Source organism: Maniola jurtina, chromosome 23, assembly GCF_905333055.1.
Source record: "Maniola jurtina chromosome 23, ilManJurt1.1, whole genome shotgun sequence".
Lineage (NCBI taxonomy): Eukaryota > Metazoa > Arthropoda > Insecta > Lepidoptera > Nymphalidae > Maniola > Maniola jurtina.
The window spans coordinates 1,468,242-1,489,381 of record NC_060051.1 but is presented as its reverse complement, the minus strand read 5'-3'; the positions used below and the strand labels follow the sequence as shown (position 1 = coordinate 1,489,381).

Below are 21,140 nucleotides of genomic sequence, written 5' to 3'. Positions count from 1 at the left end.
TCAATCGTTCCTAGACGGTCAGTCATGTTTGATAACAAGTGTAAATTAAAAATTTATAACACCCCCGACAAGTGAAGGTTACAGTAACTACAAAAGAGCTGATAACTTTCAAACGGCTGAACCGATTTTCTTGGACTATAGCTAAGAACGCTCTCGATCAAGCCACCTTCAAACAAAAAAAACTAAATTTAAATCGGTTCATTCGTATAGGAGCTACGATGCCACAGACAGATACACACGTCAAACTTATAACACCCCTCTTTTTGGGTCGGCGGTTAAAAATATTTGACCATCTAGCGGTCTCCACTCTCCTTTGCCTAAAGGATGCCTATAAAAGTCTGTTGCCTTTTCAGATCATCAACTTATTCGTGGCAGTCATCATGGATAACTTCGACTATCTGACGAGAGATTGGTCCATTCTCGGACCGCACCATTTAGATGAGTTTGTGAGGTTGGTTACTTATGAAAACAGGTTTGATGAATTTACGCAAATCTAGGTTTTCAAAAATCTAAATAATTTATGATATAGTGGTGATAATTAGTTACGTAAACTTAAAACTAAGGCTATGAGTGTTCCAAACACGCCCAAGTCTGAGAAGAGCCCACAACAAACTCAGCCGGGTATTCTTTTTATTATTATCACCACTTTAAAAAATCACTACATTGTAATAGGATTTTTTCTTTTAGGAGTAGACGTCACATTTTTCCTATTTTCTTAAATTATTGGTTTTCTTTTCAGATTGTGGAGTGAGTACGATCCAGATGCCAAAGGGAGGATCAAACACTTGGACGTTGTAACACTTTTACGAAAAATAAGTCCTCCATTAGGTACGCTACAAAATATAGACCTTCTACTAACCTAACTTTTATTACCTGTCGTTGTATCTATCTAGACAGATAGATAGATAGATAGATGAAATCTTTATTGCACACAATAACATAAGTCTAAATCTAGGTTTCTAAAGTAACATTGTTTACTTAACGCGGCGGTCTCCGTTTTCGTCGATACTAAAGTTTACTAAAATGGAAATAAGTTAGGAACGCATGGATCGAAAAATTTGAAATTAATATATAATATTTTTCATTATATCCCCTTGGATTTGGTCCGATTAAAACATGATTGGACAAACTTTCCTCGATAGAAAAAAAATCAGAAGTTTGGTCTAAAACCTTAGACTTTTGGGTTTTTCTCTTTAATGACAAAGCTCTTAAAGACGTAACTTTCACCATAGGTGTAAAACAATCAAATAAATAATTCGGTCCGATCATTTCACAGTAAGTGCTATATTTCAAATTATATTCTAAATTATTTGATTACACGCTTCCTCGCTTATTCTCTTCAAATCGCGTACAGAGCGAGTACAAAGAATTTTCGACCCTATTGTTGAGTGTTATGGGCCGTAATTACGTTATCTTGTCAGTCATACCCGTCGCCTCAGCGCGGCAGGACCTGTTTCGGATTTCATAAGCATTTTGTCATACTGTAATTGAACAGAATGCCATAGAGTAGTAAATTCAGTACTATGTTATAAAGTATTTTTATTTAGGATTTTTCTAGATTTTAAGATAAGTTTATATTGTGCATTTATTACATTAAAAAAGTAATTATTTTAAAAAGAATGCAGTAAACAGTACATTGCAGTGTAGTGAAGCTAATATTAGGTCATTATAGACCAGGACTTATAATTTGAAAATAAAAATTAATTAATCTAAGTGCTCTATCCCGGTAGCTCAAAGATCAAAAACCAAACTTGTAAAATGCATAAGTATTAGAAGATAAGATGGAAAAAAAACTTTATTGATATCAATTTAAAGGTTTTTAGGGGAAAGTACTAATTATTATGAAAATAGGATGAGAGGAGACCGCGTATAAGCAAGCGTAGTGTAGGACGTCCTCCAGCACGATGGACTGATGATATAAAGCGGCTGGCGCTCTTTAGGGAAGGCCCATGTCCAACAGTGGACATCCACGAGCTCATAATGATGATGATGATGATCATGATTATTATGAAAATGACATCCACTTTCAAGTCCGAGATGTTTATCCAAGGTGTTATAATTTTTAGTTTCTTCACTTGCTATGCAATGATATCATTTATTAGGGTTCCGTACCTCAAAAAGAAAAGCGGAACGCTTATAGGATCAATTTGCTGTCTGTTTGTCCGTCTATCTAACTGTATGTCTGTCTATCTGTCCGCCTGTCAGTCTGTTTTGTCCGTGTGTGTTGTGTCTGTCAGGAAAACCTATAGGGTACTTCCCGTTGACCTAGAATCATGAAATTTGGCAAAAACCATGAATTTATGGGTTCATTAAAAAACAATGTGTTTCAATTTTCAAAGTAAGATAACTATACCAAGTGGGGTATCATATAAAAGGGTTTTACCTGAACATTCTAAAACTGATTTTAATTTATTTTTAAGCATAATAGTTTTTGATTTATCTTGCAAAATGTCGGAAAAATACCTGAGTACGGATACGGAAACTTGGTGCGCGAGTCTGACTCGCACTTGGCTGGTTTTTTTATGTATATACGTCACTAAGTAGTCAATAATAAGTTTGACCAAAAATTGCAGTGTCATAAATGTTTTATAGATCAAAAAAATAATCATACTATTAAATATTCCTTCAACTTAGACCTTATTGTCACAGCTTAAAAGTTGAAAATGTGCAAAACAAAATTTCATACGTACTTAATACTTTTTCTCATAAAACTAGTTCAATTTACAAGAAATGAAAGATCCTATTGTGTTTGCCTTTGTCAATACAAAGGATCTTTGTGGCTTTTGTGTTCTCACTCACGTATACTAACATTAAAATATCGATGTTAAAATATTCGTTGTAAAACTTACCTTATGCAGTTATTCTTAAAGTATACATTAAATTGTTATTAGGACGAGAGTTGCTTCGTTTTGGAATGCCAAATCAGTGTATCAATTTTTCTTGTTTTAAATCGAAAGGTAAGAATAGTAATAAAATGTAACTACTGAAATCGTTTGTTCGTAGCTTTTATAGGTTCGTGAGAAGTAGTATTGTTGTATGATAATTTGGTCAATTTACAGATCAAATTTCTCAAAATCCTGTCTTAGTGCGGGTCTACGTTATATAGAGAACCAACTGCACCTTTTCAAACTTCAAAATCCCATCAGGACCAGTCCTGGCACAATTGTTAGTTAGTGGTAGTACCTTTTCACCCCCACTTTTTTTCACATTACATCCGTTAGGTCAATTTTTTTCGTATAAAATGTAGCCTATGTTACCCGGATCTTTACGACAAATCGATTTACACCTCATTCATCAAAATCAGCCCAGTAGTTTCGGCGCTACGGTGGAACACACAGAATCTGGATACAAACACACACACATACATATACAGACTGCTAAAATCATAACTCTTCCTTTAGGCTTTGCCGCAATGGGGTAAAAAAACAGGCTGAATTGAGAACCACCTTCTTTTTGGAAGTTGGTTAAAAATTTAAAAGGGAGCAAGCAACAGACCATTTAGACTATTTACTTTTCCAGACGTTTTAGATACTATCTCATTCAGCGTTTATGTCATCCAACTATGTAATTTGACGTCTGGCTAATGAGGTGTTCTAATCATACAGACTATTCACAATTCCAGACGTTTTGCTACTTGTGCATTCTGTTTTTATGGCGTACAGCTAAGTTGACTCTCTGCTGACTGGGTAATCTGCTTTGATGTCATCTAGCTGAATTGTCTATTGGCTTACTAGGCACTTTGCTTTCATGTCAGTCAACGTAAAATTGTCTTTTAGCGAAAAGGTAATGACCTCTTTTTCTGGATGCCTAATGATAGGCATCCAGAAAAAGAGCTCAGCTTCTGAATTAGAGAACATAATTACTACAAATTTAAAATTTGAATCAATGGCCCGAATCTGAATATAACAAAAAAGCTATAAAATATTTTAATCTCTGTCTTGACTTTGTTCAGTATCATATAAAAACATTTCTCCAGCGCTTTGACTTTGAACCTTAACGTAAACAGTTAAGTTAGCGTATTGAATGTGTACATACCTACTTATGCTCTTTTGGAATATTTCACCTAATTAGTTAACTTTTATGGCTATTAGCTCCGAGCGGGCCGGTTTGACTGTAACCATATTGAATAAACAAAAACAAGGATTATAAACAAAACAGCTTTTTATACAACACGAAATATTATATTATAATGTTATCCTGTTATGGCTGCAGGTGCATATAATCTCTTTCAGGTGTTTTTGTACGCCTAGCGCGTGTGATATTTTTTTACTGTAAACGTTTTGATAATATGAAAAAATAGGATTTTACGATCTCGGTAATTAGTGAAATGCAATAAATAGTTACTTGTGTAATGTCCGTGCTAACTATATTTTCATTGAATTTCAGTTGAGTGTAATTTCTATAATCTCAGCATCTATAATAGCAATAAGATATAGAAAATATAAGATTTACCTATAAATGTAAGTAATTAGGAATGACAGTATTATCATTATCAATAAGTGAAAATTTCAGAAACTTGGACTTGTCCATGCTATAATCTTTTATCCATGTGAAGTATCTTCTTTCAAGGCCAAATGTAATGGTCACCACAGTAATGACCAAAACTGGCAGATAGGGGTTTATAATGAAAACGTTAACGTAAAATAAACCTTAATCGCCTTGTTTTATAGCTCAAATTAATCCATTCATGTATAGCCAGTCAGACAGAACCAGAAATTAAAATCGGTGTAATTGAATTTAGGACCTTAAGTCAAGGTTGTTTAGGCCCATTTTAATTTAATGTTACTGTGTGTGTGTGTGTGATCTCATTCTATGAAAGTTGGTGAAATGTTAAATCTCCTACTATAATAAGCATACAGGTTGAAAAAGACACCTATTAGCATGATTGTAAATAGATCTCATTCATTATTTCTCGTTGTTGACAAAACAATAAAAGTACATTATAATATTGTTTTTTTTTTATCAGTGACTGTTTACTAACTAATGATAGTAACTTGGCAACAGTGTGCATTAAAATCCATACTAATATTATAAATGCGAAAGTGTGTCTGTCTGTCTGCTACGTTTTCACGGCCCAACCACTGAACCGATTGAAATTTGGTACAGACTTGGGATACATCCCGGAGAAGGACATAGGCTACTTTTTATCCCGGAAAAATGAAGAGTTCCTACGGGATTCAAAAAAAACGAAATCAACGCAGGCGAAGCCGCAGGGATCCTCTAGTAGTATATAAAACAATATTTAACTTGTACAAATATTTTTTATAGATACGCAATATTACAATAAAGTAACCCAGCGAAGTCGAATGTAATCGATTCTGATGATACCTACAGATTAATTTTTTTAAATAAATTTTTAATTATTTCATAATAAATATTTTTTATCACTATAACTTTGAATTTTAAACTTATACATAACTTGACTTTTTACTCCATCGTAAACACTGAAGTGGGGTGACGTAATGATTAAATGCAGGAGCGATGTGAAAATAATAATCTACACTGTGGCGATGCGCAACCGGTTCAGGGGCGTCTAAGAGAGATGCCGATACAATGTGTATCGCCATCTCTAGATTTGAAATTATACCTGGAATATACCGTCCCCTTAAGTAGACATTTCAACAAAATCTTTTATAAAATTAAAAAAAAAATTATAGTGCGTTGTTTTTTTTCTATTTTGTGAAAATATTACAATAAAACTTAAAGCTAGCCTTATCTAATTACTATAAAATATAGAAAATCTTATTATTATCAGAATAACCAAGCAGTCCACTGGATATTGTATGATGAGTGGTGACGCATCAAATAATTTAACAAGCTACTAAAGTTTCATGGTCAATACCACTGCATGCCTTGAATTCTTTTATCTCTCTTTAAGAAATTTTCTTTCCTTCTTTCTTTCTTTCTTTCTTTCTTCCACGTACCTTCAAGTTAAAGTTATTTCCGTGATCAGCTTATTTTTCGGGTTCCGTACCTAAAGGAAAAACGGAAACCTTATAGGATCACTTTGTTGTATGTCTGTTTGTCTGTCTGTCTGTCCGTCCGTCCTTCCGTCGTGTCTGGCAAGAAACTTACTGGGTAATTCCCGTTGACCTAGAATCATGAAATTTGGCAGGTAGATAGGTCTTATAGCACAAGTACAGGAATAAATCTGAAAACCGCCAATTTATGGTTACATTATTTAAAAAAAATTAAAATGTGTTTGAATTTTCAAAGTAAAATAACTATACCAAGTGGGGTATCATATAAAAGGGCTTTACCTGAACATTCTAAAACAGATTTTTGTTTATTTTTATGTATAATAGTTTTTGATTTATCGTGTAAAATGTTGGAAAAAATACCTAAGTACGGAGCCCTCAGTGCGCGAGTCTGACTCGCACTTGGCCGGTTTTTTTTGGTACATCTACACATCAACCCTAACCTCAGCTTGCTGGGTTGTAACTGACATTTTGATATATCTAACACGTTGTTATAAACAAAAGGATCAATGCTTTATCAGGGTTCGGCAAGCTATGCCCTCATCGAACGGCCTGCAAACGGCTGGTATCTATGAATATGCCGCTCAATTCCGATGGCACTGTCAACTTCAATGCCACCCTATTTGCTGTGGTACGGACACAGCTGCAAATCAAAACAACGGGTAAGTTTGTCTTCATTAAAAAAAAAAAAGAATATTAGCCATCACACTAATATTATAAAGGCGAAAGTTTGTATGTGTGTGTGTGTGTGTGTGTGTATGTTTGTTACTCCTTCACGCAAAAACCACTGGACGGATTTGGCTAAAATTTGGAATGGAGATAGATAATATCCTGGATTAGCACATAGGCAACTTTTTATCCCGGAGAATTAAAGAGTTCCCACGAGATTTCGAAAAACCTAATTCCACGCGGGCGAAGTCGCGGGCATCGGCTAGTGATTAATATTTCCCTTTCCCCTCCAACTAAGCAAAAAGCTTGTGCAAGGTACGACAATAGTGCAACGGGTGGGATTTGAACCGCCGACCTTTCGGAATTCCGTCCACTCCTTAACCGTTGACCTATTGAGGCTAATACATTAAAAGATTGGTGAGTTTTCTGAGAAGTTGTTTGATCTAATATCATCTTCTCTTTTCTATGTTTCACGGTGTTGTTTCTTGATGGTTCTCTTTATCACTCGTATTTTTTTCATAATTTTAAACGTTTTTAGGTTTCTATATCTCCAGAAAACAAAAGGAACCGGGTCACTTTGTTGCCTGTCTCATGTCCTGTCAAGGGAATCAAATCCTATAGGTATATTTCCCGTTGACCTAGAATCGTGAAATATAAATGACAAGTAGTTAGCTATGTCTTACACAAGTAAAGAGAAAAATCCGAAAACCTTGAGTTTGATGTTACATAACAAAAAAATTAAAAAGTGTTATTTCTTGTACCTACGGAACCCTACGTGTGCGAGTCTGACTCGCACTTGACCAATTTTTTTCGTCCAAATAAACGTCATCTTTTCACAAAAAACAGGAGTAATAGACGAATGCAATACGGAACTGCGTGCAATCATCAAGAAAATCTGGAAGCGGACGTCACCGAAACTTCTAGACCAAGTAGTACCACCACCAGGAGATCCAAACGAGATCACCGTTGGGAAGTTCTACGCTACCTTCCTTATACAGGACTACTTTAGAAGGTATGGTCTCCATCTGCTGATTTACTTCTGTGTTTCTTTTTGGATTCTTATCCCCAGAGAAAAAAAAGTGATCCTATAAGGTTCCGTTTTTCCTTTTGAGGTAAGGTACCTTAAAAATGATAGAGATGAGCCAGCGCGTGCCAGACCTTCGTTACTTTATAAAAGTTGAAAGTTTCTCTGCGTATTGTCCCCAGCACAGGGAGGTACGATCAGCGACTATGAAGTTTGGATCATGGTGGCTTTGGGAGATAACAGGTATTATAGGTGTAAAAAATCTCACGTCAAAGTATAAAGTTAGGTATGGGGTTGCCACGGTACTAAGTGTCTGGCAATGCATGACGTGATTTCTAATTCTATTCCGAAAAAAATATAAAAAAAAATATATTTTTTACTCCTTTATTACCTGTTATCTCCCAAAGACACCATGATCCAAACTTCAGTCGCTGATCGTTCCTCCCTGTGTTGGGGATAATACGCAGAGAAACTTTCAGCTTTTATAAAATATCGGAGGTCTGACACGCACTGGATCTTGGGTCCATGAACCCATATAGGAGCACCTCGTTGTCTGACTGTCTGTTAAGTTAATTAAAACCTATAGGGTACTTCCCGTTGATCTAGGATCATGAAATTTGGACAGGTACCAATCAATGTCTTAGGAATAGCACAAGTAATAGCTCGTTCACACAGGCTGCGTAAGTATAGACGTAGCGCGTACCATTGCGTTGTAATGTATGAAACATGGCACACCGCTTGCGTAAAGCGTGGATGTATGCGTAACCCGATGTTGTAGTGGTTTGCGTGAATCAGCCTTTAAGAGTAAATTTCAAAGGGTTAAATCTGAAAATAGTGTTATGAAATTCTTTTATATTTTTATCCATAATCTAAGTTGCCTATTTTTATTTAATCACATTCAAAACTAAATTGTTAAGATTTACTTTCATCGCTTCTTATATTACTTTTATATTTTTTGTTTTACAATTATCAATATATTTCCAAAGATTCATTATGGAGGTTTTTGATATTAGTTGGGTTGTTAAAATCTCATTTTGACTATTTTACGTATTTTAGTATTGTATCTCTCAGTATTGCTTTTATCTACTACAGATAAGTATGTTATTATTGATGTATAATGCGTAAAAAATGGGTTCTCACGCGCCATTTTAATTTTATGTGTCAAAAGATGATTTTAGTCCTTATTAGATTTTAGACCCATAGAGTTGTGTCAAATATGTATGTCAAAAGACGATTTTAGTCCTTATTTTAAAGGTGAACCACACGGTTGACATGACCATCCAGTTGATCCATAAAGTTAAAATGGCGCGTGAGAAGTCAATTTTGTACGGACTATATTTGATGTTTTGGCTGGACTATAAATGTTGAGTATGCAAATACTATAACTGTATTATTAGATTATTTTATGGGTATCGCCACAAAAGTAGTATACGTAAAGTTGGTTCACTTAGTTGTTCCCAATCATGTAAACAAATTATTACTTTTTTTCTAATAAAGTCAAAAAACTTATAAAACATAAAGCTGGAGACTGACTTACTTATACCATCGGTCTGTAATGTATCATTCGAGCTTTTGAGTAAAGTGTGAAAATGGTTACTCAAAATGGCAGACCTGCACTGACTTGTTATGTAACACTCAAAGGGAATTCACAAAAAAACCCACAATGGAGTGTAACACGCGGCGCTCGCCGCGAATGGTACATTACAAACTAATGTTACAAGTCAGTGTTTGGTCTGAAAAATGTTACAAGTCAAGCTCCAGCTTTATACTCAAACAGTTGTAATCTCACCACTGATTCTAGTTATACTTTGCGATTTTTTTTTTTCATATTGCTCCTAAAATATTTTATCAGCATATGCTTCAATATGCATTTTCATTTGTTTGTTTACAGTTTGTAATTTCTAAGTGAATATAGTAGCTAGTTAATGTCCAGTATAAGTAGTCTAGTCGTATCTCGTATTTGGTACTAATATTCGAAATTAACATTATTATTTCTATTTTTATAGGAACCATGCGTAAGTCCACATTCAACTATTAAGCAACCATTTTGAAGAGCGCTGTATTTTTACGCTTGCTTAATTCTTGGCCCACATTTATGACGTTTTTAAGCCAAGAATTTTGCTTTTAAACTTTTTTTACCCCTTTTTTTACGTTTCATAGATTTGATACTTTTTATGAGTTCCTAAAATCAAACAAATGTCATTGAAATCGTATTTTTCGATCCATTTTATAAGTGTGTTTTTTGTTTACCTAATATATCAAAATCTACAATATTATAAATTGCGTTCTAAAACTAAAATCCTTCTTATTCCTCTGTCTTTTAACTGCTTTACCAATATAAATTTTGCTTCTTGGTAAATGATAATAGATGTTATATTTCGATAGATATTCTCAGAAGTTTAGTTAAAAGTCTTGATATCTGTTCGATTTTAAACATTCTTTTTCGATTTACAGTTCTTTGTACCTATTCTCTTTTATAATTTTAAATATTCCACCATTCGTTTTAGTTCAAAAGCATGTTTTCTCATTGAAATAATATTTGTGTTGTGCCCACAATTATTGCTTTCAAAATTGCACTTTACATTTTCCATGTTTCCATGTACCTTTTTCACAGATGATTCTCTTAACTTTACGTTTACTAGATGCGCATGCTTTTTATCATTGTACTTATGCGTTTTAAAATTAATTTTGTGATGCATAGCTTACCTAACGTAAAAACTATTTAAACTTTCTTAACATAGAGAGGACATACTTTCGGGATTTAAGAGTGATTTATAGATTTTACTAATTTTTCGTTTCATAGTGTGAGTGTGTTTGAAAATTTAAGATTTTGGTTTATTCATGTAAATGTAGGTTCCGAGCGCTCAGTATATAAAAGTGCATATTTCTATTGTTTTGTTCAATTTGAACTCGAACTTTGAAAGTTGAATATCGATATTATTCAAGTTTTATTAACTTGTTACTTATGCTTTGTTGATATAGCATCTTCATGAAGATCATCTCCTTGAAGTTTCTAAAGAATTAAACTGTTTAAAACCACACAAATAGTTTATTCAGTTAAAATGTCTATCTAAATGTAAAAACGAAAACTCTCAACCGTTATAATAATTAACCAAAATCTTAGAACTTCAAATAAAATTGAATGAAAACATTTTCGAGCACGGATTTTTCTAGCACTTGAAAGCTACGTATAGATAATATATAAACAGTCATACCAATAATCAGGTTCCGTAAGAAGAAAGAGCAAGAGGCGATGAAGAACAACCAGATGACGCTGCAGGCTGGTCTCCGAACCTTGCATGAAGCTGGGCCAGAGTTGAAGAGAGCTATATCTGGAAATCTTGATGAAGTGGTTACAGAAATGGTGGAGCCTGCCCATAGGGTAAGTTAAGATAAACAACGGGGATGATCAAACTGCGTAAGCGTTGCGTAAGCGTAGACGTAGCGCGTATCATTGCGTTGTAATGTATGAAACTGTATGAAACATGGCACACCGCTTGCGTAAAGCGTGGACGTATGCGTAACCCGGTTTGTTAGGGTTTTACGCGCGTCACTACGCACATGTCACGTGTACGTACTTGGTGTGAATTGGCCTTTAAGTTGATCTAAAAATGCTATATACGGAATTCGGATGAGATTGTCAAAGAAATTCTACGGATAGGGTAAGTTAAGAGGAGCAAGCAGAAGATATTCCAAGATTGTCACTGAGTTCTGAAAAAACCTGAATCAGAGTTGTAGATGTATATTTAGGAATTTGGAGGGTAAAGTTAAGAGGAACAACTAGACGAGATTGAAAAGAGCAACCACCGAGTTTCTTGCTGGTTCTTTTCGGTAGGAAAGGCATTCCGAACCAGTGGTAGATGCTCTTGATGATTCAAAAGTACTTGTAAAAGTCTAATTGAATAAAAATATTTTGAATTTGAATTGCAAGCTTCTGAATCTGGATGTTGCATGGAAATTGGAGGTAGGATATCTGATTTGGTGAAGTTACTGAAATTGTGGAGCATGCGCGTAGGAGTTGGTTGGAGCCATTGCTAGTTCAGCTTGATTCAATAAGCAATGTCTGTTACTTTAGTTCTTCTACGGACGTCTTCGTGTCTGATATGATTGCTATTGGATAGAATCAGGCGTTACTTTGCGGAAGTTCATGTTTAGCAAGAAACAGTTAAAAATTATTTTGCTATAATCCGCCAACAGAAAAAATCTGTACGGTCAAACATGCAGTTACAAGCTAAGCACCGCTTACCTCCCCAACCAAGCAATAAAGCCAAGTTCCCAAGCAAGCACTGCCACCACCACTCATATGCACCACCACACAAGACTTTTCCACTACTCTCGACGCACGTTTCGCCCCGACACCGGAGCATCCTCAGGAGATTTCGACTTTACAATGCTGTATTGTCAAACAACTTGACAAGGTTGGGGAGGTAAGCGGTGCTTAGCTTGTAACTGCATGTTTGACCATACAGATTTTTTCTATTGGCGGATTACAGCAAAATAATTTTTAATTGTTTCTTGCTGATATGATTGCATCTATTCTCCAAACCCTAGCCTCTTCATCACACGCTGAGCGATGCCAATACTTTGAATCCTATCACTTTTTAACCATGGGTATTTTTTCAGTTAACTTATGGAGGAAATAAAACTTAATGCGGTATTATCTTTCAGCGCAATCACACATTGTTCGGCGCTGTATGGACAAGTATCAAAAAAGGTCGCGAAAGCTTCTACCGTCCTCCCACACATAAAAAACCAAAAGGTTGGTAGAAATAACATTACATTGTATGGTTCCTTTTTTTTCTCTCTCGTCTGGCTTTACAAAGATTAGCCAATGTAAAGTTTGTAGTTATTTACAAGTTAGGGAAAGTGGAAACTGTATAAGTATGGACTTCGTCTGTGCCGGCCCGCCGACACACGCTCGGCACCCCTTTGGAGCGCTTCCCATTCAGTTCCACCACCAAAAACACCAGTGAAACACAAATCCCGGCCACTTTTGATTAAAAAAAAAATATACTCCAAAAAGGTAGAGCACGCGCGCCAGCAAACACCAACACAGACGAAGTCCTGTATGGCGCGTGATCTTTACTTGTAGTTACGTCATATAGGTACGTAGGCATTGTGTAAGTGTGCGTGTCTGTTGGGCCAATGAGTGGCGAGCAAGCGCACACATTTACTTTATTAACGACCTCTCAGGCGTAGTGATAAGGCTGTGGTCATATTCGTGGGAGGTCCCGGATTCGATTCCCGGCAGGAGTTTGGAATTTTATAATTTCTAAATCGCTATTCTGGTTTGGTATGAGGCTTCGGTCGTGGCTAGTTACCACCTTACCGGCAAAGCCGTGACGCCAAGCCATTTAGCGTTCAGGTGCGATGTCGTGTGGAAACCAAAGGGGTATGGGTTTAATAAAAACTGCCATACCCCTTCCAGGTTAGCCTGCTTCCATCTTAGAGTGGATCATCACTTCCCACCAGGTGAGACTGTAGGTAAGGGCTAAGTTGTATTAGAATTGAAAAAAAAAATTACTTAATTACTAAGCAAGAGTCACGCGCACTCGTAATATTCAAGAACTGTGCTTGTAGGTATTGTGTTTTAACTTATTTAATACCGAGTTCTATAAATGTTCTCTTTAATTCACAGGTCCAATAAAGAATAGTCAATCGTTGAGTGTGATGATGCAAAGGGAACTTGGCATGGATGGGAAGCTTCCACCAGAAGATAATGTGTAAGTTATACCTACCAATCTCCATACTATTCCAATACTTTGATCTGTCGGTCTGTTTGCCGCCCAGCCGTTTTTGTTGCATCCCGGTGATGGAAAATAACATGCTCCCACGGGAAAACGGAAAATTCATAAAGCATAATCCGTTTTACTAATTTTGACCAAATTCGGTACAGAATTAGCTTATAGGCGGAAATGGCTACTTATCTTACTGGAAAATACACACAGGAACTAAAAACTTCGCACAGAAAAATATTTAAAATTTTAAAAAGCATTAGGTATCTGTTCAAGCAATTTCGACGAAATCTAGTGCAGATTTAGGAAAAATTATGACTTATCTTTAGATTGAGGACTAAATTCGTTATTTCAACAAGATAATTGATATAAAGAGCAAATATGGCGAGTGCGTTCTTTAAATGTACGCACTATATTATGCCAATTAATTTTCTCCTTTTATTAATAAGTATAGGTTTCCTTCAAGTCCACTTAAATGAAATAATTTAAATATTAGTAGCAAGCAAGACGACGGCAACCAGAGCTCGGATGACGAAGAGATCGCGATGCAGCCTCTACTGCATGGGAAAGACTCCGAGAGGATATTCAAGGCGATCGAGTGAGTGACAACCTTTATGATATACATTATTACACTATCCGTGTAAAGAAGCTAGCATAACGCTCTCTCTGTTACGTATTTAGGAGTATTAATTAGCATCTGCTATTTACCTATGGCCAGGAGTCAAGACCGTTCCTTACTGGTTTTCCCTTTCACTTTTAATATGGATAGGTACCTTCAAGTCAAGAGTGAATAGGCAACTTCTAGGTAAACGTGCTCCATTTTAGGCTGCACCATCACTTGCTAGCAAGTCTGATTGTAGCCAATCGCTAGTCTGTAAATTAAAAAAAAACGCATTTTACTCGTGCAACTAGCGCACAGATAGAGTTAACTGTATGTATCATTTCTACGAGCGGTGGTCAGCTCTGCTGAGTTAGGCCAGGCGTCGTGTTACACTATGTATGTCCCCCTACAAGTAATCCCATACAAATGATAGAGTCAAAAATCTCAGTGGGCGCTAACCATTTTGAGTCACCAACCAATCATAAACGAAACTATGCTTTCGAATTGAATTCTGAATGTTTTTAAAAACATGTGTGTGATTGGTTGGTGATTTAAAATGCTTAGCGCCTACTGAGAGTTTTGTCTCTATCATTTGTATGGAATTACGTAAGAGAGAGAGCGCTATTCTAACTTCTTTGCGCGGATAGGGTATATAGGCCTACGGTTCGATTGAGATGGCTCTTGGGGTATTGTGCGGGTTGTGGGTGGGTGACAGTGACGGACGTTAAATTCCTTCATATCTACGTCAACTGTCATCCTCCCGCCACACGATTCACGAGCCGTCTCAGTGAAACGGCTAAAATGATCACATCGAGAGGGAAATCAAGCGGCAGAACATAAGATTGGAAGGTTGATTTGACATAAAATTAATTTAGACACGTAATGTATAACTTTGAGTTGTTGTTGTCAATGTACTTAGTCAATAATAAAATTATAAAATTATAATACCTAGTCTCTTAATAATATAATTATTATTAGAATTAATATATATTATATTTTAGAATTAAAATGTTAAAAATATTTCTTATGTATTTCTGTACATCGTTGTTGTCTCTTGTCTTTTATTTCAGTCACATCATGGCACATTAAAATTTAGAAAAATAATATTGGAAATATCTTTATATTGATGCCGTTATAATATTATAGTAGGTATGTTTAGTTGAGTTTAGGACTTGACAATTAAAATACTAAGCGCATGTTGGATTCCTACGTACTCGTAGTTATGTTATCTTTTAATTGTTAACCATCTGTTAACTATAACAATAAATTATAAACAAAATTATTAATACATATTTTATCAAACAAATATATTATAATTATAGCTCATAAAATATTTATGCAATAAATTAAAATATTGAAAAATAACTTGATTTTTGATTAGGTACAGAAAAAAATTAAATAAATAAGTTTTGACTAAAATATTTCATAATAATGGTACTTTTCTGGCATCAGCATAAAGATAGTTAAATAATATTAACATTTCCAGACAAACGTCCAACGATTTAATGCAGAGTATGAGAAAGAACTGTAAGTTAGTTTTAGTGTGTTGTGAATGTGTATTTTTTTATCCTTTTATTTTACCTATTAAATGTAAATAGAAACATATTTCTTTTATAGATTTATCTCAAAGTAATGTATGCAAATTGATCAATTATTTAACTAACAAACCGTTTTAGCAATTTTTTTTACATAATTCTATTAAGTATCACGTCTATTTATTTTTTCAGATTTCTGCACTTTCTTGTTTCTAATATTTGTGTTTTCATAACATGAAGCATGTTTGGTCTTCTTAAAATGCTTTTTAAATAGCAACATTTAAATGCACATTATTCTTGTAGTAACGTTGTAGTATTAAATATATTTGCAATCTTTTAAAACACTTTTTCATGATTATTTTATAAATCTTATTTGACACTAAATTTAAACTAAATAGCTTACTAAAAAATGTGAAAAATACTCTCAAAATAATATAATTGTATACCTTATGTAAAAGTATTTCATGTTTATCATCAAAAAAAAACTATTAATAGGTTGTGGTAAAGTAAATTCTGTCAATATATTCCAAGATATACCAACCTATTTTTTATCTCATGCTTCAAAAAGCATGAGATAAAAAATAGGTTGGTATACCTATCTGATAACTTTATGGTATGGTATGGTAAGTGTTAACCAAATAAAACGTATATCAATCATGATCACAAACGTCTATAGCGCGAATTATATAATTACCCATATCTCCATAATTAATACTATATAATTACCAATTTTTATCCAGATCGTGACAGGACGCCGAAACAGAACCACAACGTGCCTTACTGTGTAGAGAATCCAGCAGAGAACCTTATTACTCGTGTATGTATGCAAATTTAGTATTGATAAGAACCTAATATTGTTTGGACCGATGACCTGAGGAAGGTGGCGGGGAGCGGGTGGATGAGGAAGGCGGAGGACCGTGTTTGGTGGCGCGCTCTTGGAATGGCCTATGTCCAGCAGTGGACGTTTACAGGCTGATGGATGGATGAATAACATTGTTTTGAAAAACTAAGCACTTTTTTGGTTTTTTTTTAAATATTCTGTGTGTGTCCATTGAATCCAAAAGCGTTGAATTTTACTGTCATCTACACTCTTCCCGCCTTCCTAATGTTATTTATTGGTTCATGGGACAGTTTTATGTGAAAGACAAGTTAGTCCTTGACTACAATCTCATCTAGAAAATTGTGATGGTAGATGTTAGACTCATGTAGTTAGTATAGGTTTTCATAAGTGAGTGAAGTCGATTGGCCACCGGGGCCACCTACATCCTTCTCATTCTGAAAGGAAACCGTGCTCAATATTTGGCAATGGGTAGATGTTATTTAGTTTTGACTGTCTTAGGTTCTGACGGAGCAAGGGCTGGGCAAGTATTGTGACCGCGAGTTCGTGGCGAGCACGGCGCGCGAGATGCAGGAGGCGCTCGACCTCACGCAGGAGGAAATGGACACGTGAGATACACATACATTGTCTTAGGTTCTGACAGAGCAAGGGCAGAGCAAGTAGGTGACGGCCAAGGAGTAAAATGAAATGAAAAATCACCGTAACCATCTCAACTGCCGGTGATTGCCTGTCGAGTAATCTAAGCTACAATTATTATCATGAGAAATAAGTCTTTGCGGACAAAGTCGCGGAAAGTATTTTTACTATACTCTATCCGCGGTAAGAAGTTAGTATAGCGCTCTCTCTCTCTCTCTCTTTTTCTCTCTCTCTTACGTAATCACATACAAATGATAGAAGCAAAAATCTCACTGGGCGTTAAGGCGTTAATTTTGATTGACCAACCAATCATAAACATGTTTTCAAAAAACTTTCCAAATTCAATTAGAAAATACAGTTCGTGATTGGTTGGTGTCTCAAAATGGTTATCGCCCACTGTGATGTTTGTCTCTATCATTTGTATGGGATTACGTAATAGAGAGATCGCTTTACTAAATTATTTCTGTGGATAGAGTATAATACTTCAATAAATGGATTTTCAGCTAGGAAAACAACACAGCATACGTCGGTCTATGTGTACTAGATATTTTTATAAATACCTTTAATATTATATTATTTTTCAGCGCTGCCAATCAAATTATATTGCAAGAGCGACAAATGAACGCGTACAGACATGCTGATATGGTAAGTAGTTAAAACTGAATAAAGATATATAAGTAGGTAGATAATACCCCATCCGCGGAAAGAAGTTAATATAGCGCTCACTCTGTTACGTAATCCCATACAAATGATAGAGCCAAAAAACTCAGTGGGCGCTTTATCATTTTGAGACACCAACCAATCACAAACGAAACTAGGTTTTCTAATTGAATTTCGAATGTTTTTGATCCCATTTTCGAATTGAATTTCGAATGTTTTGTGAAAAGAGAAGCTGAATGACTGACTGACTGATCTATCAACGCACAGCTCAAACTACTGGACGGTTCGGGCTGAAAGTCCCCGTGCTAGCCCGGTGCGGGCGAGCCCGGGTGACGTGTGGGTGTGCGGGGCTCCCCCCCGTCTCATACTCCGATTGCCATCTCGACCTGTCGCAAACTATTACGTTGCTCATTGTGGGTACAACGGCTACTGACGGCAATGAAACTAGGAATCAGCTTAGCTTATGACCACAGAACACCCTCTGTGCTTATGACTAAAGTCCAAACGTCCACGAATCTTGTGCAAATTAGCGTTGTCTAACATTACATGTTGTAGGTATGTGTGTTACTTTAGCTACCACAGACCCTCGCTGCATGAAATAAAATTGTGATTTATCTATTCTTAACCATACTTCCCCGACCTTGACTAGGGCTTAATGTTACTTTTTACCCGACTGCGGCAAAGCCAAAAGGAAGGGTTATGATTTTAGCAGTCTATGTATGTATGTGTGTATGTTTGTATCCATATTCTGTTTTCCACCGTAGCACCTAAACTACTGGGCCGATTTTGATGAATGAGGTGTCAATCGATTCGTCGTAAAGGTCCGGGTGACATAGGTTACATTATACTAAAAAATTGACTTAACGGATGTTTTTTTTTGCTATTGTATCGAGTACGGGGTGTCAAATGAAAGAGGAGAAAATTCTGAGTTCATAAATATAAATGTACCTACTACAACATTAAAATATACCAAGCGACAGAAAAACAATTTTACTATAATATTTCAGCGTTTATTAAGACGATCGCAGTCTGGTTTTAGTTTTCAAGTTTATCTTGTTTGTTTTCAGGAAAGTATACTGTCAAGGCAGTACCACCCTTTCCATCAGCCACCTGTCCAGTCTCCGAGAATGAAATAACGGGATAATATGTGTTTTTTGGTTCCCTATTCCCACCTGTATGGTTGACAACCATACGGGTTGTACCCTTTTTGGGTTTTCACGCGCTTCGGCTTTGAGGCAAGAGGCGGGAAGTTTTTGTGGATTATTTTAATTTGTTTGTTTATCAAAAATCAGTTTTGTGAAAGAATATTTTATAAAAAATTCAGAAGTCAATCTTAAATCCAATGGGTCTTCAAAAAAGTTCAATTTTAGTTTAGTTTAAAAATTAAATACAAAATATTAATAAAAAAAATTCACAAAACTGGTTTTGGATTTTCGTAGTTTAGGATTTAAATTTAGGTAAACAAATGAGAATTTTGCAGTTCCAATTTTAGTCTATAAATTAATATTTAATTTGTGTCATAATTTTCATATTGTGCTATATAATATTTATGAAAATGTTTTGCATGTTACCTACTGAGTTTATTTTCTTTGTTAATTATTTTTAATTAAAAACCCCAGTATAAATTGCTGAGAAAATTACTTCATTAAACAAAGTGCTTAGTAAATTATAAAAATATGACCAAAATGTTATTAGGATGTTATTTTATAAATAAAAATATTTTAAAAATGTTGCATAAAAAATATTACATTGTTGCAATTTTTTAGATTCTTTCTTCTATATAATTAATTATTTAACTTTTTTTTGAGTCTATCCAAAATTTGTTTATGCATTGGAAGTATTAAAATTACGTAAAGAAAAATTGATTTTGTTTTTAATAAAAATGAATTTATTACACTTTATATAATTATCCTGCTATTTAATTGCGCTGCTTTGCGTAAATTACTACTTGTATTTTGCATTTTTCGCAAACATGGCTTTTATTATTTTAATATAAATGTATATACAATATTTAATATACAAAGGGTATTTGATAAAATCTATTCGTATGTTTGAATAGAAATATAACTTAAGACATTTTTGTAAGTATAAATTATCTCTAATAGTATTTTTAGACCATACTTTATAAAAATATAAATTAAAAATATAGCGTGGCTATGTGCCTTAAATATTAGAAATGTGAGATACCAAATAACCAATATAATATAATCATAATTACATTAAAAATATTTAAAAATGTGCCAAACGTAAAAATTCTAAATAAGATATTAAAAATTCTTTAGAGATCGCTCCATGCTGAAGTTTTAAAATCTTTTATAACATAATATTATTTCGTTAATATATCAAAAAATCTCTTGAACACTGTATGAACATTTTAAAGGTTTGCCAAATATTTTTTTAATGTCTATGTTACTAAGAATATTTAAAGCCTTTTTATAATAATTTATTATGATATAATACATTTTAAAACTTTTACAAAATGTAGCCGAACTTGTATTCTTGCCAAGATTTTTATGTCTATCTAGTTTATATAATGTAATATGTTTATGATGTTTAAAAATTTATTATTAATATTGTATAAATACAATAATTTAGAGTTTAATTCTAGTCAACTGCCACTTGCTTGTTTCCATAATTTATATAATTTTTTTTATGTATTTAGATAAAGAAATATATTTGAATGTTGTATTTTGTATGGAATATACTAAAATTGTTATCGCCAATAAATTTTTCAAAAATAATCTGTTTCATTTGAATATTTATACCTACCCATTTCATTTTTGATACTTATATCTGTGTTATCAATAGTCATGACAGGATTTGAACCTACTTTCTGCGCAGACGTAGTTGAAAACTTATGAGCCTTCTGTTCACATTTGATGATAATAATTATATTATAGCCGAGCTTCACGCAAGTGCCAACACTACTGTTCAAAGTTTCAACCAAATTGGACAAACGATCCGCAAACGCACAGGTGACGGACGCACGGAGAAGTAGGTGCACCATGATATTATAGACATACTAGCCGATGCCCGCGACTTCGCTCGCGTGGATTTAGGTTTTTGAAATCCCGTGGGAACTCTTTGATTTTCCGGGATAAAAAGTAACCTATGTGCTAATCCAGGATATTATCTATCTCCATTCCAAATTTCAGCCAAATCCGTCTAGTAGTTTTTGCGTGAAGGAGTAACAAACATACACACACACACACACACACACACACATACAAACTTTCGCCTTTATAATATTAGTGTGATTGTGCAATTGTGTGCAAGAAACAGAAAAAGGAAGTGTGTGTGTTTCTGTGCGTGTGCGTGTGCGTGTGTGTGACAATGGATGAATTGAAAATGCAACCTTGTATATTCATTCCATAACTCATCAAATTTCGAAAATAAGGACTCGTTTAAATTCAAAGATAAAGAATTTATTGCGCGTAAGATGGTCGAAACTCGAGACGTACAAG

The 21,140-nt window shown here is 34.7% G+C and overlaps 1 protein-coding gene and 1 long non-coding RNA gene across 19 annotated transcripts in view; one reads left to right on the top strand and one right to left on the bottom strand.

Annotated features, from left to right (window-relative positions):
- The window catches only part of LOC123877423 (muscle calcium channel subunit alpha-1-like), a 56,869-nt gene extending 37,485 nt beyond the window's left edge, over positions 1–19,384 (top strand). For 4 of the 18 annotated variants that reach the window (XM_045924193.1, XM_045924195.1, XM_045924194.1 and 1 more), the window contains 14 exons: positions 354–451; positions 740–828; positions 6,500–6,640; positions 7,494–7,659; positions 9,678–9,686; positions 10,897–11,053; positions 12,340–12,430; positions 13,310–13,394; positions 13,903–14,004; positions 15,494–15,534; positions 16,283–16,359; positions 16,882–16,988; positions 17,601–17,661; positions 18,744–19,384. In XM_045924193.1, the coding sequence (XP_045780149.1) occupies positions 354–451; positions 740–828; positions 6,500–6,640; positions 7,494–7,659; positions 9,678–9,686; positions 10,897–11,053; positions 12,340–12,430; positions 13,310–13,394; positions 13,903–14,004; positions 15,494–15,534; positions 16,283–16,359; positions 16,882–16,988; positions 17,601–17,661; positions 18,744–18,812 (1,293 nt within the window). In that variant the 3' untranslated portion in view covers positions 18,813–19,384. Of the gene's footprint in view, positions 1–353; positions 452–739; positions 829–6,499; positions 6,641–7,493; positions 7,660–9,677; positions 9,687–10,896; positions 11,054–12,339; positions 12,431–13,309; positions 13,395–13,902; positions 14,005–15,493; positions 15,535–16,282; positions 16,360–16,881; positions 16,989–17,600; positions 17,662–18,743 lie in introns of those variants that run through there. The other 14 variants (XM_045924202.1, XM_045924200.1, XM_045924199.1 and 11 more) reach the window with 7 other exon arrangements.
- LOC123877454 lies at positions 2,971–20,401 on the bottom strand. The gene is made up of 3 exons (XR_006798597.1): positions 20,262–20,401; positions 10,635–10,639; positions 2,971–2,980 (listed from the first exon to the last, which is right to left on the bottom strand). It is a non-coding gene; the product is annotated as an uncharacterized LOC123877454 (long non-coding RNA).
- Positions 20,402–21,140: the final 739 nt, after the last annotated feature.